Consider the following 17,969-nt stretch of genomic DNA (forward strand, 5'->3'; position numbering starts at 1 on the left):
TGCTGCTGCTGCTGGTTGAGGATCTGCAGCTGGAGGAAGAGCTGCTGCTGCTGCAGGATCCGGGCGTAGGCGGAGTCCATGGGGGGCGGGCCCTTGTCCTGCTTTTGGTCCGGGGGGATGTACTGATGGTACTTGAGTTTCTTCACCTTGGGCTTCAGCTCCTTGGCCTTCTTGCTGCGCTGTGACTTGTCACTGGCAGACTTGGGTTGGCTTTGCTGAGGGAGACAGGGGCGCATCAGGGAAGACACAGGCTTCCTGGCGGAGAGGCCCAGGCACGGGGCGCGGGCAGCCCTCCTTCCTGCACAGGGTGGCGTCTGCGAAGGCCATCCTCCACCTTGCCCACTTCTGCTCTCCCTCACAGCAGAGGCCTTCTCAGCACCCACTGTGCTGGGGGGCAGGGTGCGGCAGAAAGAAGTACAAGTACACGGCGTCCGCCCAGTCTCACAAAGGCCCCTGCTCAGAGGGAACATCACCCCCGCAGGCTCAGGGATCCCCTCGAGCCCTGCAAGTGAGCATGGCCAGGAGGCAGACAGGCACTGCGGGAGCAGGTGCTGTGCCCGGCTGGGTGCCACACAGACCACGCCGTGTGACCCTCGGAGGGTCCTGCCAGAGCAGGAGGGAGCATGGCCACCTGGGAGGAGGAAGCACCATGAGGCAGCTGAGAAGTCACCTGACCCAGGTCACCAGGGACCCTGATCGGAGCCTGGGAAGAAGCTGGGGTTCAGCCCAGGACTCCCCAAGCCCATGTTCACACTGAGCGTGCCTGCACAGATGCCCCTGGGACAGCAGGAAGCTTCATACTGGGCCATGAAGCCACAAAGAAGACAAGCAGACCAAGAAGGGACCAAAGGATCACGTCCTTGGGGCAAGGCAGAGTGGGCCAGGAGGGCAAGTGCTAACAAGGAAGGGCTGTGGAGAGCCTACAAGCTTCTGAACAGAGTCTGCTGCGTAGGTAACATCAAGGGTGGAGACTTGATGCCGCGGACAGGCAGGGTCTGGAGCAGGTAGAATGGGTCTGCAGTGAAAGTCTACAAGAGGAGCCATTGGAGGAAGAAGTGACGACATGAGCGGGTGAGAAGTTAAGGGCTAACAGTCTGATTTTGGCCGGGAGCTTGGCAAACCAGAGGAAGTCGATCTGCGAGCACGGAGCCAGAACAGCCAGGTGTCAAACGTGGGGGCAGGCAAGCGCAGCAGAGCTGAGGGGAAGGAGGGAGGACACAGCGGAGCACTCCCGTCCCCAAGAGGAGGAGGAAGAGCAGCTGCCAAGTAGGGGTGGCCTGAGGCAGAGAAGAGCCTCTGCGGGAGCCCAACCTCAGAGCTAAGGCCAGGCCAGGCGACAGGAAGTCCAGACGAAGCCCAGGGAAGGCGCTCCCTCAAACACAGGGTCAAGGGGAGAAACAGAGTGAGGAGAAGCAGGTTTGAGGAGGCATCTTGGGCAGTAAGGAAGAGGGTGCAGATGCGAGAGAGGCACAGCCATGTCCAGAGAGAGCGGTGGGGCCACAGGACCTGAGCCTGGGAGGCCCCTCACTGTTCTTGGAGGAAAGGGGTGATGAAGGGCGGGTCATGTGCAGACAGACTGACCAAGGGGTGAGGTAAGGTGAGGGAAGGGAAGGGAAGGGAGGGTGAGCCCAGCACCACAGGGAGGAAAAGGGAGCCACAGGAGAGGTCCAGGTCAGCCCCCGCTCCTGAAAGTCCTGGTGAGTGAGGAGAAGGCGTGATGGCCAGAGACCACCAAACCCGGCTCTGGGTCTGCGTGAGGAGGGAGCTCGGAGAACAAGCAAGCCACCACTGAGAGGGTGACGAGAGCCGCATGGGAGAGGGGAGCCCATGACCTGCCCCACAGAAGCACAGACTGGGGGCTCAGGTTATGGACGCCCTGGGCCGAGGTGGCTCTGAAGGGAGAGGGGGCCGCAGGTAGGCTCACAGGGCTGCTGAGATGGTTGCCTGAACCCTGGCTGCCCGCTGAGTCCCCAGGGAGAGCTTCGTGGGGCCTGAGGTAAAAGCTGGGCCCTTCAGTCTCTCCAGGTCAGGCCTCTGAAGAGAAGAAAACCCAACAGCCGACACTGTGTCTCTGACCGTGAGCACGTCCCCCTGCTCTTCTCGAGAGTGCCAATGCCCTGAACAAGGGGTATGTGGGTGTCTGCTCATAGCTGAGAGGCACGGGCACATGGGAAGGCCGGCCTGGCATGGTGAGGGTGTCAGGGCGTGTTCCCAGACTGTCTCAGAGGCCCAGGAGGGTCTCTGACAGAGGGAAACCTGTGCCCTCCCCTCTGAATGGGGGCAGGCACACCCCACCCCCTGCAGTGGGAGCGTGGTCACAGAGGGCTGAGTGGGTAATGGAAAGGGGCCCACAACCCTGGGAGGACTGTACCTTGATGAGTGCTGGGGTGGGCTTGGCGGTGGGGACGGCAGCGCCGTTGGTGAGGGTGGGAGGCAGCAGAGGCGGGGCCGGCGGAGGTGGCTGCTCAGCCAGGAAAAGGGTTTCTCCAGAATCGGGGCCCATCGGCAGCTGAGACACAACCTGGGTGCGAGAGGGGAAGTGAGGGGCAGAGCCACACACGGCACAGGCCCCCCTCAAGGTGGTGAGGCAGGGATCCGACAGCAGGCAGTGGTGGCAGTCCCCTCCTGGATGGCATCGCTGTCAGAAGGCCGATGACAGGCAAAGACCAGGGTGAGAAGCACCCCTGTGACAGCAGCATGGGGAGGGGGATGGGAAGGAGGACGGGGGCAGAAAGTTCCCCCCAGCTGAATAAAGCCAAGAAACTGCTGTGTCAGAGAGTGGAAATGGGGTGGGCAAGCAAGGTGCTGAGTCCAGTGTCAAGGCAGCCTGAACCAGTGCCCTCAAGCTCGGCCCTCGGCTGGCTCAGGCAGGCCCAAACTGCCTGCAATGATATGGGGCCGTTACTGCCATCTCCCTCCCGCTACTGGGGCTCCAGCACCCAGTGCCCAAGCTATCGAAGCACCTTGCCTTCCTGCATCATAGCTGGGGCCCCTGGCCGGGCCCAGGCTACAGACTTACTTCTGGGACCTTAGGGAGCAGGGAAAAACCTGGAAGTGGGTGAGCTCACCTGAGTGGAGGACACAGCGGCGGCACTGGGCAGTGGCTCGCTGACTCGAGCCTCCAGGGGTGACGGCACGGAGCCCTGGGACTCATGGCTGGCAGGCTGCTCAGGGGATAAGGCATCACTGCTGTCTTCATCAAAGGAAGAGCTGTCCGCTACCTTGGGGTAGTTCACCTGGCCCACTGAAACCCAAAGCCAGCATGAGAACCCACTCTGGCCCCATGGAAGGAGAGCAGTGAGCTACCCTCGCCCCCACCCCCGGTGAGGAGACAGCGGCCACATGCTCTATCCCCCAGGACAAACTGTCCTCAGGACCAGGAGCAAAGACCTCTGGAGGTCTGTGGCCACCTGTGTTCTGACCCTTCGCTTTTGTTTTGGAAGAGCTTGTTTTACATTCAACGTTACATGTGCATTTAGTTTCACTCCCCATTTACCATGTCCAAACCCAACTAACCCAATCTCCTCCCCTCCCTACCCAGTAACCCCCTGTGCCCCTCATATTTATGCAATCCCGTTTGTCCTGCATTTCGTCAATTTGAATGTTGGTCCTCTGGTGCCCCGTGGTCTATTGTTCTAAGGGATGTATTACCATAGAGTATATGGGTGCGTCATCCTGGGTTGAGTGGTCTGTGTGTACATCTTGTTAACTGCTGGGCTGAGAGCCAGGCCCTGGGAGTGAGTTTTATTCCAGGCACAGAATGACCCTTTGCTTTCAACTCTCCACCTTTCATTCTTCAGTCAGGCTCTGCCTCCCTGAGGATCCCGCTGCCCCTCCCCTTCATCTGTTTCCTGCTGTTAAAGGTCTCTTCACTGCCACTCGTGCCTGCAGAGAACTGCCTGCTCCCCAGATGCTGACGGACACTGCGGTGCAGGCTCTGCCACTGGCTCGAGCCGCCACGGGGCTTAGGGCCCAGCCAATGCGCAAGGCTCCTCTTGCTGACTGCCCAACCCCACTGGTGCCCAGAGGAGGGACACCTGCCTCCCCAGAGGCCCTGGCTGTGGCTGCCTTCACCCCTGCCCATCAAGCCCAGGTGTGCCTGAGCGTCTTCTGGGGCCGCAGGCCAGGTGGGCTGTGGGGAACGGGGGTGGAGATGGGGAGGGGAAATCCCAGAACTAAGAGGAAGAAAAGGGGCAACAGGGATCCCGAGGGAGCGCCGAAGCCAATGGGACACTTAAAGTTCACATCACAACCAGCGCCTCCATGGTGTTAGGGGAAGGCGGGGACCGAGGAATGGACAAGGATGCACTACCAGGAGAAGGAGGAATTTGCTCTGGGGAGACCACAGATAGGAAGCAGACACACAACAGGAATGAGCAATGGCTCGGTGCGGTGTCCCACGAGACTCCCAGCAGCGCCGTCCTGGCCAGTGCCACAACCTGAAGCTCCTCCCTCCTGTCCTGGAGGCCTTGGAGTTCACTGATGCCTTCCTGTCACTCAAACATCCTGGTGGTTTCCCACAATCTCCACACCCAGTGCAGAGGCCTGCTGGGTGGGGGGACCTCCCCCAGTGCACTAGGGCAGCGATCCAGAGAGGAGGTGTGATGGCCCTATCCCAGCCCATCTGACCCAAGGGAGCTGTGGGCAGGACTGGGGACCAAGGACTGGTAGCTGCACCTCTCTGCAGACCGGGTCCACTGTGGTGGCCAGCTGTGGAGAGGTGGGGGGTGTGAGTGGGCGTGGGCTGGGTGCACACATGCGTGTACATGGGAGGAATGTACAGGCAGGTGGGAGATGAGGCTTCGGTGCTGTGTCCCTCCTCCTCCGCCCGGCTGCCTCTGTCCCACTCGCCTGTGCCTCCTCCATCTCATCGAAACCTCCGCCTCAGACCTGCATCCCCCTCCTCCTCCTGCGGACGTGCCAGCCACAAGCCCTTGCCTCCTCTCTCCTGCCATCACCCCGGCCTCTCCCTCTCAGCCGGCACAAGTCCTTCCCACCTCAGCATCTGCCTCTCCTCCACAGGCCTCCTGAACCACAGAGCCGCTGCTGCCTCACCTCGCCCCTCCTCCTCCTCCTCACTCCCCAGCTGTGGCATCTGGCTGCGCTGCTAAGCACGCCCTTCTCGACAGCTTCACTGTCAAATCCAAGGGCTTCCCATTCCTCAAACGTGCCACGCTCTGCCCAGCCGCCGGCCACTGTCCGTGCTGTTCTCTTTGCGTAGAAGGTTCTTCCCAACCTTCTCCAAATATGCTTTGTCATCTGTGGGGCTTCCTCTAACCACCACCAGCCATTGCTCCCGGCAAGACCCCTGGGCACTGACACTATGGCAGTCAGAGCCATTATCAGCTGCCCTGTAATTAACCTTGTAATCTTAAAACAGTCTCCCCAGGTGCCAAGGACTGTGTGGGCCCCTCTGTCCATAGGACCCTGAACACTGTCTCAGGCCCTGGCCGTTCTCTGCACAGCACCTGAGCAGGAAGCCAACTCGGAGCACTCTGTCAGTCTTCTCAATGACTTCTCTGTGGGCAGGAGCCATGCCTGTTCGTCTTTGTAATGTCAGGATTCACACAAGGCCTGGCCTGGTTCTGACACTCGGCTGGTGTCTACTACGTTGTTGACTGGCTGCAGAGCCCAGAACCAACCCTGGCTCGAGCCCTGGGCCGTACTGGGGGCTGCTGTGGACTCTGGTAGGAAAACCCGGGGAGGGGGCAGGATGACCAGCAGGGCCAGTCAGTGGGCAAGGGCACCAGGGTTCCCCATGGGTTACATGGACGACTGCATGGAAGTGGGGAAAGGGCTGCTAGGGGCCTCCTGTACCCACAGTCAAGTCTCACTGACCATGCAGCCTCCTGACTTGGCATACTGTGGGGCCTGCTCTGGCAGGGGCTCTCTCAGGTCCCCCAATGTAACTTGCTATCACAATGGAGAGTCAGGCCTCCTCTTCTCTATGACGTGGCTGTCCCCCTGACCACGTTCGGGAGCAAGTCTCAGGCCCACCCAGTGAGGGAGGTGCATGTACACCAAACTCTCCCCCAAGCCTAACCCAGTCAAGTCCCAACACCTGCCCACACACAACAGCCCTGCGCCTGGTCTGTGCCCAGCTGGAGTCTTGTTTCATCCCTCCCCTCCCCAGCCCCCTCCTCCCGAGTACAGGCACCGCGGCCTGTGGAACACACAGCTCCTCCTCTTCTCCTTGCCCTACACACGCACCCTCCCAGCCTGGAGCACTCTTCTCTCGTCCCCTCCTCCCTGCCACACACAGCTGAGCTAGTAAGTCCTACTCATCCCTTAGCCCCAGGCATGGCCATCACCTCCTATGGCACCCCAACGCCTACCGTCTCCCTGGTGGGTGACCCTCGGCATGCCCACAGTGCACTGTGCTGCCTCCACCACAGCTCTGCCTGTTTACCAGCTGTGTCCTCTGCTAGGCTTGAGCTCTGGAGGACAGAGAGGCCTGGTCTGTCCGGAAGGCTGTGGTCTTAGCACCTAGTACACTGCTTGAATCAGTGCATTTTGTTGAATGAAGTACCTGTCGAAAGTACCAAGCTCCAGGAAGAGACTTCACAAGTATAGACTGTGCATGCAGGTCTCTAACCCCTGGCATCTCTACCTGTTCACACCTATCCATCCTGACATCTACACATGTGGATAGAAGGTAGCCAGAGACTTCTCTGCTATTCATCCAGTCACTTACTTATGTCTGGCCCTGGTCCCTGAAGCACCTGCACTATTTCAACCAAAGACAACCTGTTCATCAGGCCCTGCACACTACACCTGGGTCCCCCAAGGCCAAGCTGGAGCCCTGGCCTAATCCTGGCTCCCCCTTCCCCCGGCCTGCAGTCCACACGGGTGGCCAGGCCTCCTTACCAATGATGGCTTCTTTCAGGCTGGACTCCACAGGCAGGATGTTCTTCTCCACCAGCTCCATGGGCCCGGGCCGCTGTGCGATCTTCTCGTTGAGGTCGTCAGCCAGCCTGGCTCGCTTCAGCTTCAGCTGCTTGGCCTGGAGGGAAGGCTCAGCCGAGGTCTCTGCCGGGAGAGGAGAGGTGTGAGCCGACCTGGTGACCTGGTTCTGCCCTAGGGATTCCAAGCCACTCCTCCCTGCCCAGGAAGATGCAGAAGCCATGGAAAGGAAAGCGCCCCCCAGGCAGAGAAGGGTTGCCTGTCCTGCAGTTTTGCAAGGACAAAAGAAGTGGCCCCACCGTGGCAGTGTGTGGTCACACACGGCAGTGCGAATGAGCCCTGAGGACTTTCTGAGGCAGCAGCAGAGGTGAGTGAGCAGGAGATGCTGCCTCAGGGGACGCAGCGCCCACTCCACTCAGGACTCAGGGTCGTCTTCTGCACAGTGGTGCCGGACTCGGGCAGTTCTGCTCCAACCCCCAAAACTCAAAACTAAACAAAAGATGGATGGATGCTTGCTGCTTCTAGAGGCCAAAACCTGTGATGCTCGGGCCAAGTGAGGCAGACTCAGGAGGGCTTATCTGGTATCATAAGACTCAAAAATCCTGAGCGAGTGAGTGAAAAAATACACTTTTATGTTCACTCTTTGTGTTGTATGTTCTGTGGGTCTTGATCAATGTTTCATGTCATGAATCTACCATTCATAACGGTATTATTACAAGAGATTTTGGAGGACAGAAAGGATCTGCCCTGAAAGAGAGAGAGAGAGAGAGAGAGATTGCACAGGAAGGGCTGGTGAGGTCCACGGCCACCAAATGGCCAGAGGAGAAAAGGCCAGGCCAACAGAGTGTCCCCAAACCAGGGGTGGCTATGACAGCACTGCTGTTGGGCTGTGTCAGGGCTCCGGCTGCCTGGGCTGCCAATAGCAATGAGGGACACAAGCTCTGGGTGGTGGAGTGGTGCCAACAGTGAAGACAAGGGGTTAATGAAGAAGCATTTCCAGTCTAACACACCTTCCAAAATGTGCATCCTGACTAGCTCCGATCTCTCTGGCCGCGAACGAATTTTCCGCTTCAGATAGTCCTCTGTCTATGGAAAAAACACACCAAGAACTCTCAGATCCAGGTTCCCAGAGTGTGGCATGGATTGGACCACAGACGCAGACTCAGCTGTGGTGGATTCTGCTGGTCACTTTGGCATTCCCATGGCTTCCAAGTGGTGAGAGCAAGGTCCTGAGGCAGGAGGCGGTTGGGAGGTGCAGCCCAGGGAGGATGCACCAACTTCCAACTGGACTGCCCAAGGTGGCCCTGTCTGTCTCCAAAGGCCATCTGTCTCCTACTCATTATATAAATATCTATTATTTTTCCTACCATAGAAGTAATGTATATTCATCAAAGAAAAGTAAAACAAAATAATTTCTAAATCATCCTGTTAGTACTTGGGGATAGTAGTTTCTAGCCATTGTTCCTGTGGGACGCAAGCTGAATTCTGCAGCTCTGTAGTCACAATGAATGGAACTTTAACAGTTTTACAGTGCATGACCTCAGGAATATTTCCCACTCATTTTGAATGGTTAACAAATGGAACACTGTAGTGCCTAAGGCATTTGACTGCTAATCACAAGGTTGCCAGTTCAAACCCACCAGCCACTCCACAGAAGGAAGACCAGGCAGTCTATTTCCATAAAGCTTCACAGCCTCGGAAACCCAAAGGGGGTCGCTATGAGTCGGGATCGACTCGATGGCAGTGAGTTTTGTTTTTATTGTTTTTGTCATGGCTCTAGTTCCTTCAAGTCCAATGTCCTCATTTCTGAACTTACTAGACTCCAGGTGAAATAAGCCAACTTCAAGGCCACAGAGCTACCACTGCCCAGGGCTAATGCTTTAAGGTGTGTCTGACCCCAGAGTCTGTGCTTAGCCTGTGCATCAAGATTTCTCAAGGCACAGGCCAACCACTGAGTCAAGACCAGCATAGGCTAAGACACGATGTTACAGAAGTTAAGGTATCAGTGCACGCTGCGTGTGATAAAGACCATGCCCGCACCCTGGCCTCCTGCTGCCTTGGGGCCCTGGCAGGCAGCCCTGGGCAGTGCTGGTGGCTGAGCTCCCCAGTGGACGGTTTAAAGTGGCTGTGGTGCTGGATCTCTCACCCCAATCTGCAGCGGGCAGATGTTCGCTGAGGCTGCTTAAGTCTTCGCAGACACCAGAAGGAGGGCTAATTTCTAAGCTGTCGGATGCTCTGAACAACGGCCAAGGCTGAAGCAGAACAGTCAGGACTAAGAAAACAGCTAGAGCCCACAGGCCAAGGTCTGACTGCCAGTTCTGCCACTTACTAACGAGATGAGTCAGTTAAGCTCTGTATAGAACGAGGACGAACACACTGGATTCATAAGAGTGATGGGAGGGTCACAAGTGGATGCAACCAGCATGGGAAAGTGCTCAATGAACTAGCAGCCTTTCTAATGAGCTGTTACTTATTCCTCACCTACTTGAGAAGCAGTCAAGGAGATGGTGCTGAGTGGAGATAGGGTGGGCAGCACAGGCAGTGCCACTACCTTGTCCCCCTGCTGTGCTCTCCAGTGCCTGGCTGCAGGAGTTAAGGTTATGTGTCCACTGGGCTGGGCCTGATTGAGTGGCTGGGCAGCTGGATGCAGTTATTCCCCAAGAGGAGACTGGTAATCACCTCCATGCTGGAATCTACTGGAGCTGCCCTAAGGGATGTGGTCTGCTCCCAGTATATAAGGAAAAGCTTTAGGAATGGTCAGTAGCTTCTGGCATGCTTGAATTCCACATGTAGCCGAGTCATTATTCAGCAGCCTGCCATGTGGTTTGGTAATATCGGGACTGTGCCATTTTATTTGTCATCCTTGGGTTTGACAGCCTCAGTAGCCAGCAGCTGCCTGAGTAAAGAGATGCCTCTAGCTTCAGTGGGCCGGGAACAAGAGGCAGAGCTGAAGCCCAAGGTCGAGGGGCTTTTGCCCAGCCTATAGAGCCTGGCACTTTGAACTTGGACTTCTAGCCTCCAAAACTGTAAGAGAATAAACTCCTATTTGTTAAAGTCACCAATTTGTAGTATTTTCTACTAGAGTGACACGACGTAACCAAAACACCAGCACATTCACATAATGCCCTTGACCTCATTCTTCCCACTATGAGCACTGACCATGATTCTCTATGGCAGATTTAAAAATAAACAGAAGAACTTCTCCGAAAGAGTAAAGAGAACCTACAGATTGGGAAGTATTTTGGGCAACATTATCTGACAAAGGGCTAATCTCTAAAGTTTAAAGAAAACATCAACACTTTAACAACTAAAAGATAAACAAACAATGCAATGTAAAAAATGGGCAAAGAACATGAACAAAAACTTAACAAAAGGAGACATTCAGGCAGCCAACACACACATGAATGAAATCATTAACCATTAACAATTAATCATTAACAATCATTAACCATTAGAGATGTAAATCAAAACAAGGTATCATCTCACCCTGGCAACAATAGCAATGATGAAAAAAAAAAAAAAAACAGGAAACAAATGCTGGCAAGAGTATGGGTAGACTGGAACTCTCATACACTGCTGGAGGGGCTGTAAAACCACTATGGGAAATGATAATGGCATTTCCTTAAGATGGGAGAAATAAGATACCATGTGATCCAGCAATTCCACTACAAAGTACACATCCTAGAGAAGAGCAAGCCATGACATGAACAAATACCTGCACACACGTGTTGATCACAGCATGATTCACAACGGCAAAAAGACAAAAAGAACCAAATGGCCCATCAAAGGATGAATCGCTAAACCAACTATGATGTGTACACACAATGGAACACTACACCAACATTAAACAATGATGAATCCATCAAACACCTCTTAACATGGATGAACCTGAAGGGCATTATGCTGAGTGAAATAAGTCAGTTACAAAAAGACAAATATTGTATGAGACCACTATTCTAAAAGGTCACCAAACGGTTTAAACACAGAAAAAAAAACATTCTTTGATGGTTACCAGGTATGGATAGACGGGGAGAGAGAATCACCAACGAGATTGTTAATAAGGTAAACATTTAGGAACCTGGATAAAGGGAAAGGCAATATACAACACAACATGACCAAGGCAAAGGAAGACACTGCAAGAGTGAAAGGCAACAGCCATAAATACTACTGCACACACAGTCCTGTCATTAATATACAAATCCTGCAGGAACAAAAAGTGACTTACGAGTGGACACAGGCAGATATGTTAAGCTGAACAGGTGTGGAATGGTGTACGGGAGTACCCATGAGCCTATACAGGTTTGTCAAAGAGTATTTCTAGATACATATATATGTACTACGTAAGAAAGAATGCGGTATCAGGATTGGAGGAAGACTAATTAACAACTTGCAATATGCAGATGACATAACCTTGCTTGCTGAAAGCAAAGACTTGAAGCACTTAGTGATGAAGATCCAAGACAACAGTATGGATTATACCGCAACATAAAGAAAACAAAAATACTCACAAGTGGACCAAAAAGCAACAACATGATACATGGAGAAAAGATGGAAGTTGTCAAGGATTTCATTTTACTTGGATCCACAATCAACACCTGTGGCAACAGCAGTCAAGAAATCAAATGACATACTACATTGGGCAAATCTGCTGCAAAAGGCCTCTTTAAAGTGTTAAGAAGTAAAGATGTCACTCTGAAAGTTAAGGTGCACCTGGGCCCAAGCCACAGTATTTTCAATAGCCTCATATACATATGAGAGCTGGACAATGAGTAAGGAAGACTGAAGAAAAACTGATGCATCTGAATTGTGATGTTGGTGAAGAATACTGGAAATACCATGGTCTGTTAGAACCAACAAGTCTGTCTTGGAGAAAGTACTCTTGGAACACTCCTTAGAAGTGAGAAAAGCTACTTTGTCTCTTGTCCTCTGGCCGTGTTGTGAGAAGGCACCAGTCTCTGGAGAAGGATGTCACAGTTGGTCAAGTAGAGGGTCAGCAAAAAAGAGGAAGGTCCCCAACAGAATGGACCGGCACAGTGGCTATGACGACGGGCTCAAACACGGCCATGACTGTGAGAATGGTGCAGGCCTGGGCAGTGTTTCATTCTGTTGAACACAGGGTTGCTATGAGTCAGATGGCACCTAACAACAACATATATTGCAAATATATCCACGTGTACAGTAGAGCACACACAGAACGAAGTTACGCAGACTTCTAGCCATAACCGAACACTTTGAGGGACTCAGTCACTAGGCTTGAGGGCTTAGGACCATAGTCTCTGGGGACATCTAGGTGGCATGGCATTACACCATCCATAAAGACAATGTTCTACATCCTACTTTTATGAGAACCGAATGGGGCCTCAAAACCTTGTGAGCAGCCATCTACTGTACAACTATTGGTCTCTTCCCATCTAGTGCAAAGAAGAGTGAACAAAACCAAAGATTCAAGGGAACAATTAGTCCAAAGGGCTAGCAGACCACATGAACCAGAGCCACCACCAGCTTGAGACCAGAAGAACCAGATAATGCCTGGCTACCAGTAGACCGCTCTGATCGGAATCACAGAAGGTGGTCCTGGACAGAGTGGGAGAACAATGTAGAACAAAATTCAAAATCATAAAAAAGACCAGACCTACTGGTCTGAAACAGACTGGTGGAACCTCCGAGACTATGGCCCTGAGATACCCTTCAGACCACTCAAACTACTCCCAGAGATCACCTTTCAGCCAACCAACAGAGAGGCCTATAAAGTGATCAATCAATACCTGTGAGGAACGTGCTCCTTGGTACAATCAACCACAAGAGACCAAAAGGGCAGCATCTGCCCAGAAACAAAGTTCAGAAGGCAGGAAGAGGCAGGGAAGATGGGCAAGTAGAGACAAGGAACCCACAGAGGTAGTGAGAAGAGTGCTGCTACACCTAGGGGATTGCAACTCATGTCATGAAACAAACGGACACAAATTGTTGACTGGGAAAGTAATGTGCTCTGTAAACTTTCACCCAAGCCACAATAAAATATTCAAAAAATAAAATAAAATACAATGAAGAAGTAAGAGAAGTCTTGGAGGTAAGTATTTCAAAATATCTAAAAGAGTTGTGGGTCTTCAGGAAGCCAGAGACTCTAACTTTCCATCTGGGGTAGCTCTCATCCCTCGTCTTTATGAAAAGAATAAAGTGAAGATGGTGGGAAAGCAGTATATTCTGGTGACTTCCCCATCTCCTCCCACCCTGGGCAGCAGAATATCCCCCAGAGGTCCCTAGGGGAACTGAAACCCAGACTGGGGAGCAGTAAGTGAGATGCTGCAGCATGAAACTTGGGGTCTGAGCAAAGTCCAGCTTCTGCTTTCCCAAGAGAGCAACCTGGACCTGCTCAGGGCAGATGGAGACCAGTCAAGTTTCCTGTCCTTGGAGGTGTGAGCAGTGCAGCCCTAGACACAAACGGGCCACCACCAACAAACTGTTCCATGGCTAGTGCTTGCAGGCTAACATCTACAAAGGGTTAAGTGGAATTAAACCTGGGGAAATACTAGTCTCAAAGCAAGGACTAGGTGGTCACTCCATATCCCTTAATGTGCTGAAGGACGAAACTCATTCTGGTTCTATATAACCTTCCTGGGGGATGACTGCGGCGGGGATGAAAGTTCTCTTCAGAACTGTGAGGCAACGGCTGACCCTACAGCCGTGCTCCTGAAGGAAGCAGAACCAGCAATGCAGTGAGCTCCAGAACTTCCAGGAGGTCCCTAGGGAAGAAAGGTCCTTACCCTGGCCCGCTCCAAGCTCCTTCTCTGCTCATGAAATGCAGCTGGACTTTTCAAAGCTGTTGGGAGAAAAACCACAAGAGAATTACTTTCCAGTGAAGCATCCTGTCAATGCCACAGTTTATGGTGCAGAGGGCATCTTAAATTCAAGTTAATTTTAGCAGTCCTATTAATACCAGCTGTGATGGAGAGGAACTGATACCTGAGTAAGCGTGCATCTTTCTGTGACTGCAGCCCCATTACAGCAGTTTGGGTCACTTTATGATTCCTAAGGGGCGATACCCACTGCGTAAATGTGGGTGTTCTAAAGATGTTGGTGACTAGAACTTTCAACAATGCCCTGGCCCCCGCCCTGGACTGTCTGCGGCAGAACCCTCATCCTCAGCCTCCATGAACACCTGCTGGCTGAGGAGGGGCAGAGCGTCATGGCAGGGGCACTCCCTTCTCCAACCTCACTCATGAAAGTCCTAAAGTGACCAACACTGTTCTATTAGGGCAGCTAAACCAGAAAGACGTACGTCCACTCAGGTGCTGACTCCCCCCCTCACTCAGCTGGTATTAACAGGACGGCTAAAATTACCTTGAGTTTCATCTGGAAGGACTGGAAGAACCTCACAGCCATGGTACGGCTGACCCTGGTGAACATACACAACCGGCTGCTGACAGGACCGGCTCACTGTGGCCCTGGTCAGGGACTTGGCTCTGCCCTGGGGACACTGCCACCCAGACTATAGCGTCAATGCCAGTAAACAATGAGGAGAGGGGAGGACGAGGCCAACGTCCTCCACAAATGCTGCACAGTGAATACAGGGTCTGTCTCCTTTTGTCCAAAACTCAGCTTTGTAAGACAAATGATGCTTTAGGATCCTGCAGATGAGGGGGAGAGGCCTGACTCACTTCAAGTAGAGAATAGTAGCAATTGGAGAGAAATTGACAAGACTGTGGTCGGTTTCACTTCTGTTGCCCTCCAACTTCAGAGCTGCTGTGAAACTGGGCCCAGAGATAATTTCTGCTGGCTGCTGGCTGTGGTTATGCACACAGGGCTAAGGAGCCACTAAAAGTAGCAAGAGCACAGATAGGACGCTATCCTGCCTGGGGTTCTGTGCTTCCTCTCTGCCCTGGTGGGCTGGGCCTCAGCAACAGCAGTCTCAGAAGAAATGGCCCTGTCCCACTAGTGTTTATTTTTTAAAATACATACATATTTTTTAATCATACAATTAAAATACTAGTCTTAGAGGCTCTGCTTAGAGCCTGTTCCACCTTCTAACGGCAGGGGGAGCTCTATAGTTAGCAAATAAACTGAGAACACCCAGTCCAGGGTCCTTCCCAGCCACCAGCAACATGTCCAAGCACTAGCCAGGCTATCAAAGCTCTAATGGGGATGGGTGTGTGGGGGGGTCTTGGGCTAGCAGACATCCCTACACGTACACGGACTACGTAAAGCTGGTTCAACTCTAAAATCAATCACCCCAAGCTTTGAAATGCAGGAACCAGCACTGGGTGTGCTGGACAAACACCTGGCTCTTGGACAACTTATCACATGGATGAGACAAGAGTACAAAGGATCACGAGAAATCTCCATGCCCGCCCCACCCCAGCTTCCTGCCTGCCTTGTTTTTCTCTACATATAACACATTTTTCTATATATATAACGTCATTGTCTGACATTCTTTATGGCCATCCTATATATTTTTCTTACATGCTTATTCTGTTTCCTACCATGAGAATTTAAGCTCCATAAGGACGTGGTAGGAGTTTTGTCTCATTCATTTCTGGCACTATCCTCAAATGCCTAAGAGTACCTGACACAGTACACCCTCAACAATGATTCACTGAATCAATGAATTAATGAGCAGTCTATAAGCAAAGGATACAAAGTATACCCCAGAGCTGGAAGACTCTGTTAGAGCTCTAGACCTTCGTTCATTTAAGCCACCAGGACTCTGGCTCTCATCAAAACTTCACCCAAGTCCTAGACTGTGAGTCAAGTGATCTGTGTTCTAGTCCCAGGTGCTACAACTGCTACAGGGTACTATATATATATATACACATATAGGAGCTCTGGTAGCATAGTGCCTAAGGCACTTGACTGCTAACCAGGAGGCTGGCGGTTCAAACCCACCAGCCACTCCTTGGAAGGAAGGTTGGGCAATCCTACTTCCGTAGTGATAACTGCCTCGGAAACCCAAGGAGGGGTCGCTATGAGCCGGGGCCGACTCGACGGCAAATAACAACAACAATATATATATATAATTGGAGGGCTTTTCTTTATTGAGAAACTTGACTTGGATACATTTAAAAAAAAAGCAAGTTCTGGGAGGAAAAAAAAAAAAAATCAAAACCTACCATAGGAAAAAAAGTTAACATTGTCTGGACTACAGCAGAACCCAGAGAATGTATTTGTATAACCAGAAAATTCTGGGTGTTTTATAATGGACCTTTTGATACAAAATGACCGATGAAATTTGCAATTTGTGGTTCTTAATGTTGAGGTCCATAGGACAAGTTAGGTAGTCTTCAAACTTGAGCTGAGATCTAGGAGGCATTATTTGCCTTTTAAATCTGTTTTTCCTTGCTAAGAGGTAGCAGCAGTAACAGGCCCACCTCCAGGCAGCTTCATCCACCAGGAGGGAGGGGCTCAGGAGCCTCCAGCAGGTGCAGCCCTCAGAGGTGTCACTCTCTAGCAGCATCCCTGTCATCTTTCCAGTTTAAATGCACTGTCTGAATGAGTGGGAACAAATGTTCTCCCGGCATCTGCTTCTGCTCCTGGGCGGTTGGGGATGCTGCAGCCAACAGGGAGGCAGTCCGAGGCCCCTGCCCCTGCACATGGACTGCAGGCTAGGGTACTACAGAAGCTGTTTGCAGACGCCAGAGGCATATGGTGGGTGTCACAGCCAGAAGGGGCAGCAGCAGCAACAGCACTCAAGGTGCTAAGTTCTGCACAGCTGGGGGAACACTAGCCCTGACTGGTAGCAGGGAGGCCTCAAGGGCTGGAGCAAGGGTAAGGAGCTAGACAAGACCTAGACTGGCTAGCACGTGGCGTTCCTTGGAAGCCTTGAGGGCTGCCATCTTGCTGTCAGTGTGGATTAGGCCTCATCTGTGCTAGTTGGTTAGGTGTTTAATATGGAGGTCTTTCTGTCTTCTTCTGTAGAGAGAGGTTCTGCCCACTTCCCAGTACTCCTCTAAGAATCAAGGACAGTGATCGAGGTAGAGCATACAGGAAACAAAGTTAGCAAAATTTTTAGCCATAACCAAACACCTTGAAGGACTCAGTCACCTAGCTTGAGGGCTTAGAACCATAGTCTCGGGGACATCTAAGTCAACTGGATATAGTCTTTAAAGATAATGTTCTACATCCTACTTTGGTTGAGCAGTGACTGGGGTCTTAAAAGCTTGCGAGTGGCCATCTATGGTGCAACTATTGGTCTCTTATCATTTGGAGCAAAGAAGAGTGAACACAATCAAGACTCAAGGAAACAATCAGTCCAAAGAACTAAGAGACCGCATGAACCACAGCCTCCACCAGCCTGAGACCAGAAGAACTAGAAGGTGCTGCCTACCACTACTAGCCACTTCAATTGAGATCACAATGGAAGGTCCCAGATAGAGTAGGAGAAAAATGCAGAACAAAATTCAAGGTAATAAAAAAGACCAGACTTACTGGTCTGATAGAGATTAGTGGACTCCCTGAGACTACAGCCCTTAGACCCTCTTCAAACCTGGAATTGAACCCACTCCTAGAGATCACCTTTCAGTCAAACAACAGATAGGCCTATAAAGTGGACAGCTAACCCCTGAGAGGAATGTGCTCCTCAGAATAATCAACCAGACCAGACCAAAAAGACAGCATCTGCCCAAAAACGAAGTTCAGAAGGTAACAAGGGAGAACAAAGACAGGCAAGCGGAAATGGGGAACCCAGGGAGGAAGCGGAAGAGTGCTGTCACATTAAGGAGACTACAAGTAACGTCACAAAATAAAACGTGTATGTGGTGGTTAAGTTTGTGTGTCAACTTGGCTAGACATGGTTGAGTGGCTGGGCAGCTGGATGCAGTATTCCCCATGAAGAGACTAGTAATCAACTCTATGGTGGAATCTACTGTGAGCAGCTGAATAGCCTTTGGGTATGTGATCTGCTTCCCATATATAAGAAACAGCTTTGGGAATGGTTTCCAGGTTATGGCACACCTGAACCCTGCAGGTAGCTGTGTCACTGTTCAGCAGCCTGCCATACTCTGCTGACTCTGGGACTTTTTTTTTTTGTTTTATAATTGTGATTTGGGTGAAAATTTACAGAGCAAATTCACTTT

At 52.0% G+C, this 17,969-nt stretch overlaps 1 protein-coding gene across 1 annotated transcript in view; it reads right to left on the bottom strand.

Annotated features, from left to right (window-relative positions):
- The window catches only part of MRTFA (myocardin related transcription factor A), a 213,922-nt gene that overhangs the window by 5,817 nt on the left and 190,136 nt on the right, over positions 1 to 17,969 (bottom strand). Inside the window, exons 4-9 of the mRNA XM_007941768.1 lie at positions 13,665 to 13,720; positions 7,914 to 7,989; positions 6,868 to 7,029; positions 3,069 to 3,244; positions 2,372 to 2,521; positions 1 to 215 (exon numbers count right to left, since the gene is read on the bottom strand). Of these exons, the coding sequence (XP_007939959.1) occupies positions 1 to 215; positions 2,372 to 2,521; positions 3,069 to 3,244; positions 6,868 to 7,029; positions 7,914 to 7,989; positions 13,665 to 13,720 (835 nt within the window). The remainder of the gene's footprint in view (positions 216 to 2,371; positions 2,522 to 3,068; positions 3,245 to 6,867; positions 7,030 to 7,913; positions 7,990 to 13,664; positions 13,721 to 17,969) is intronic.

The sequence above is a fragment of the Orycteropus afer genome, unplaced genomic scaffold (assembly GCF_000298275.1).
Source record: "Orycteropus afer afer isolate SDZICR_OR568_19922 unplaced genomic scaffold, OryAfe1.0 scaffold00083, whole genome shotgun sequence".
Taxonomy (NCBI): domain Eukaryota; kingdom Metazoa; phylum Chordata; class Mammalia; order Tubulidentata; family Orycteropodidae; genus Orycteropus; species Orycteropus afer.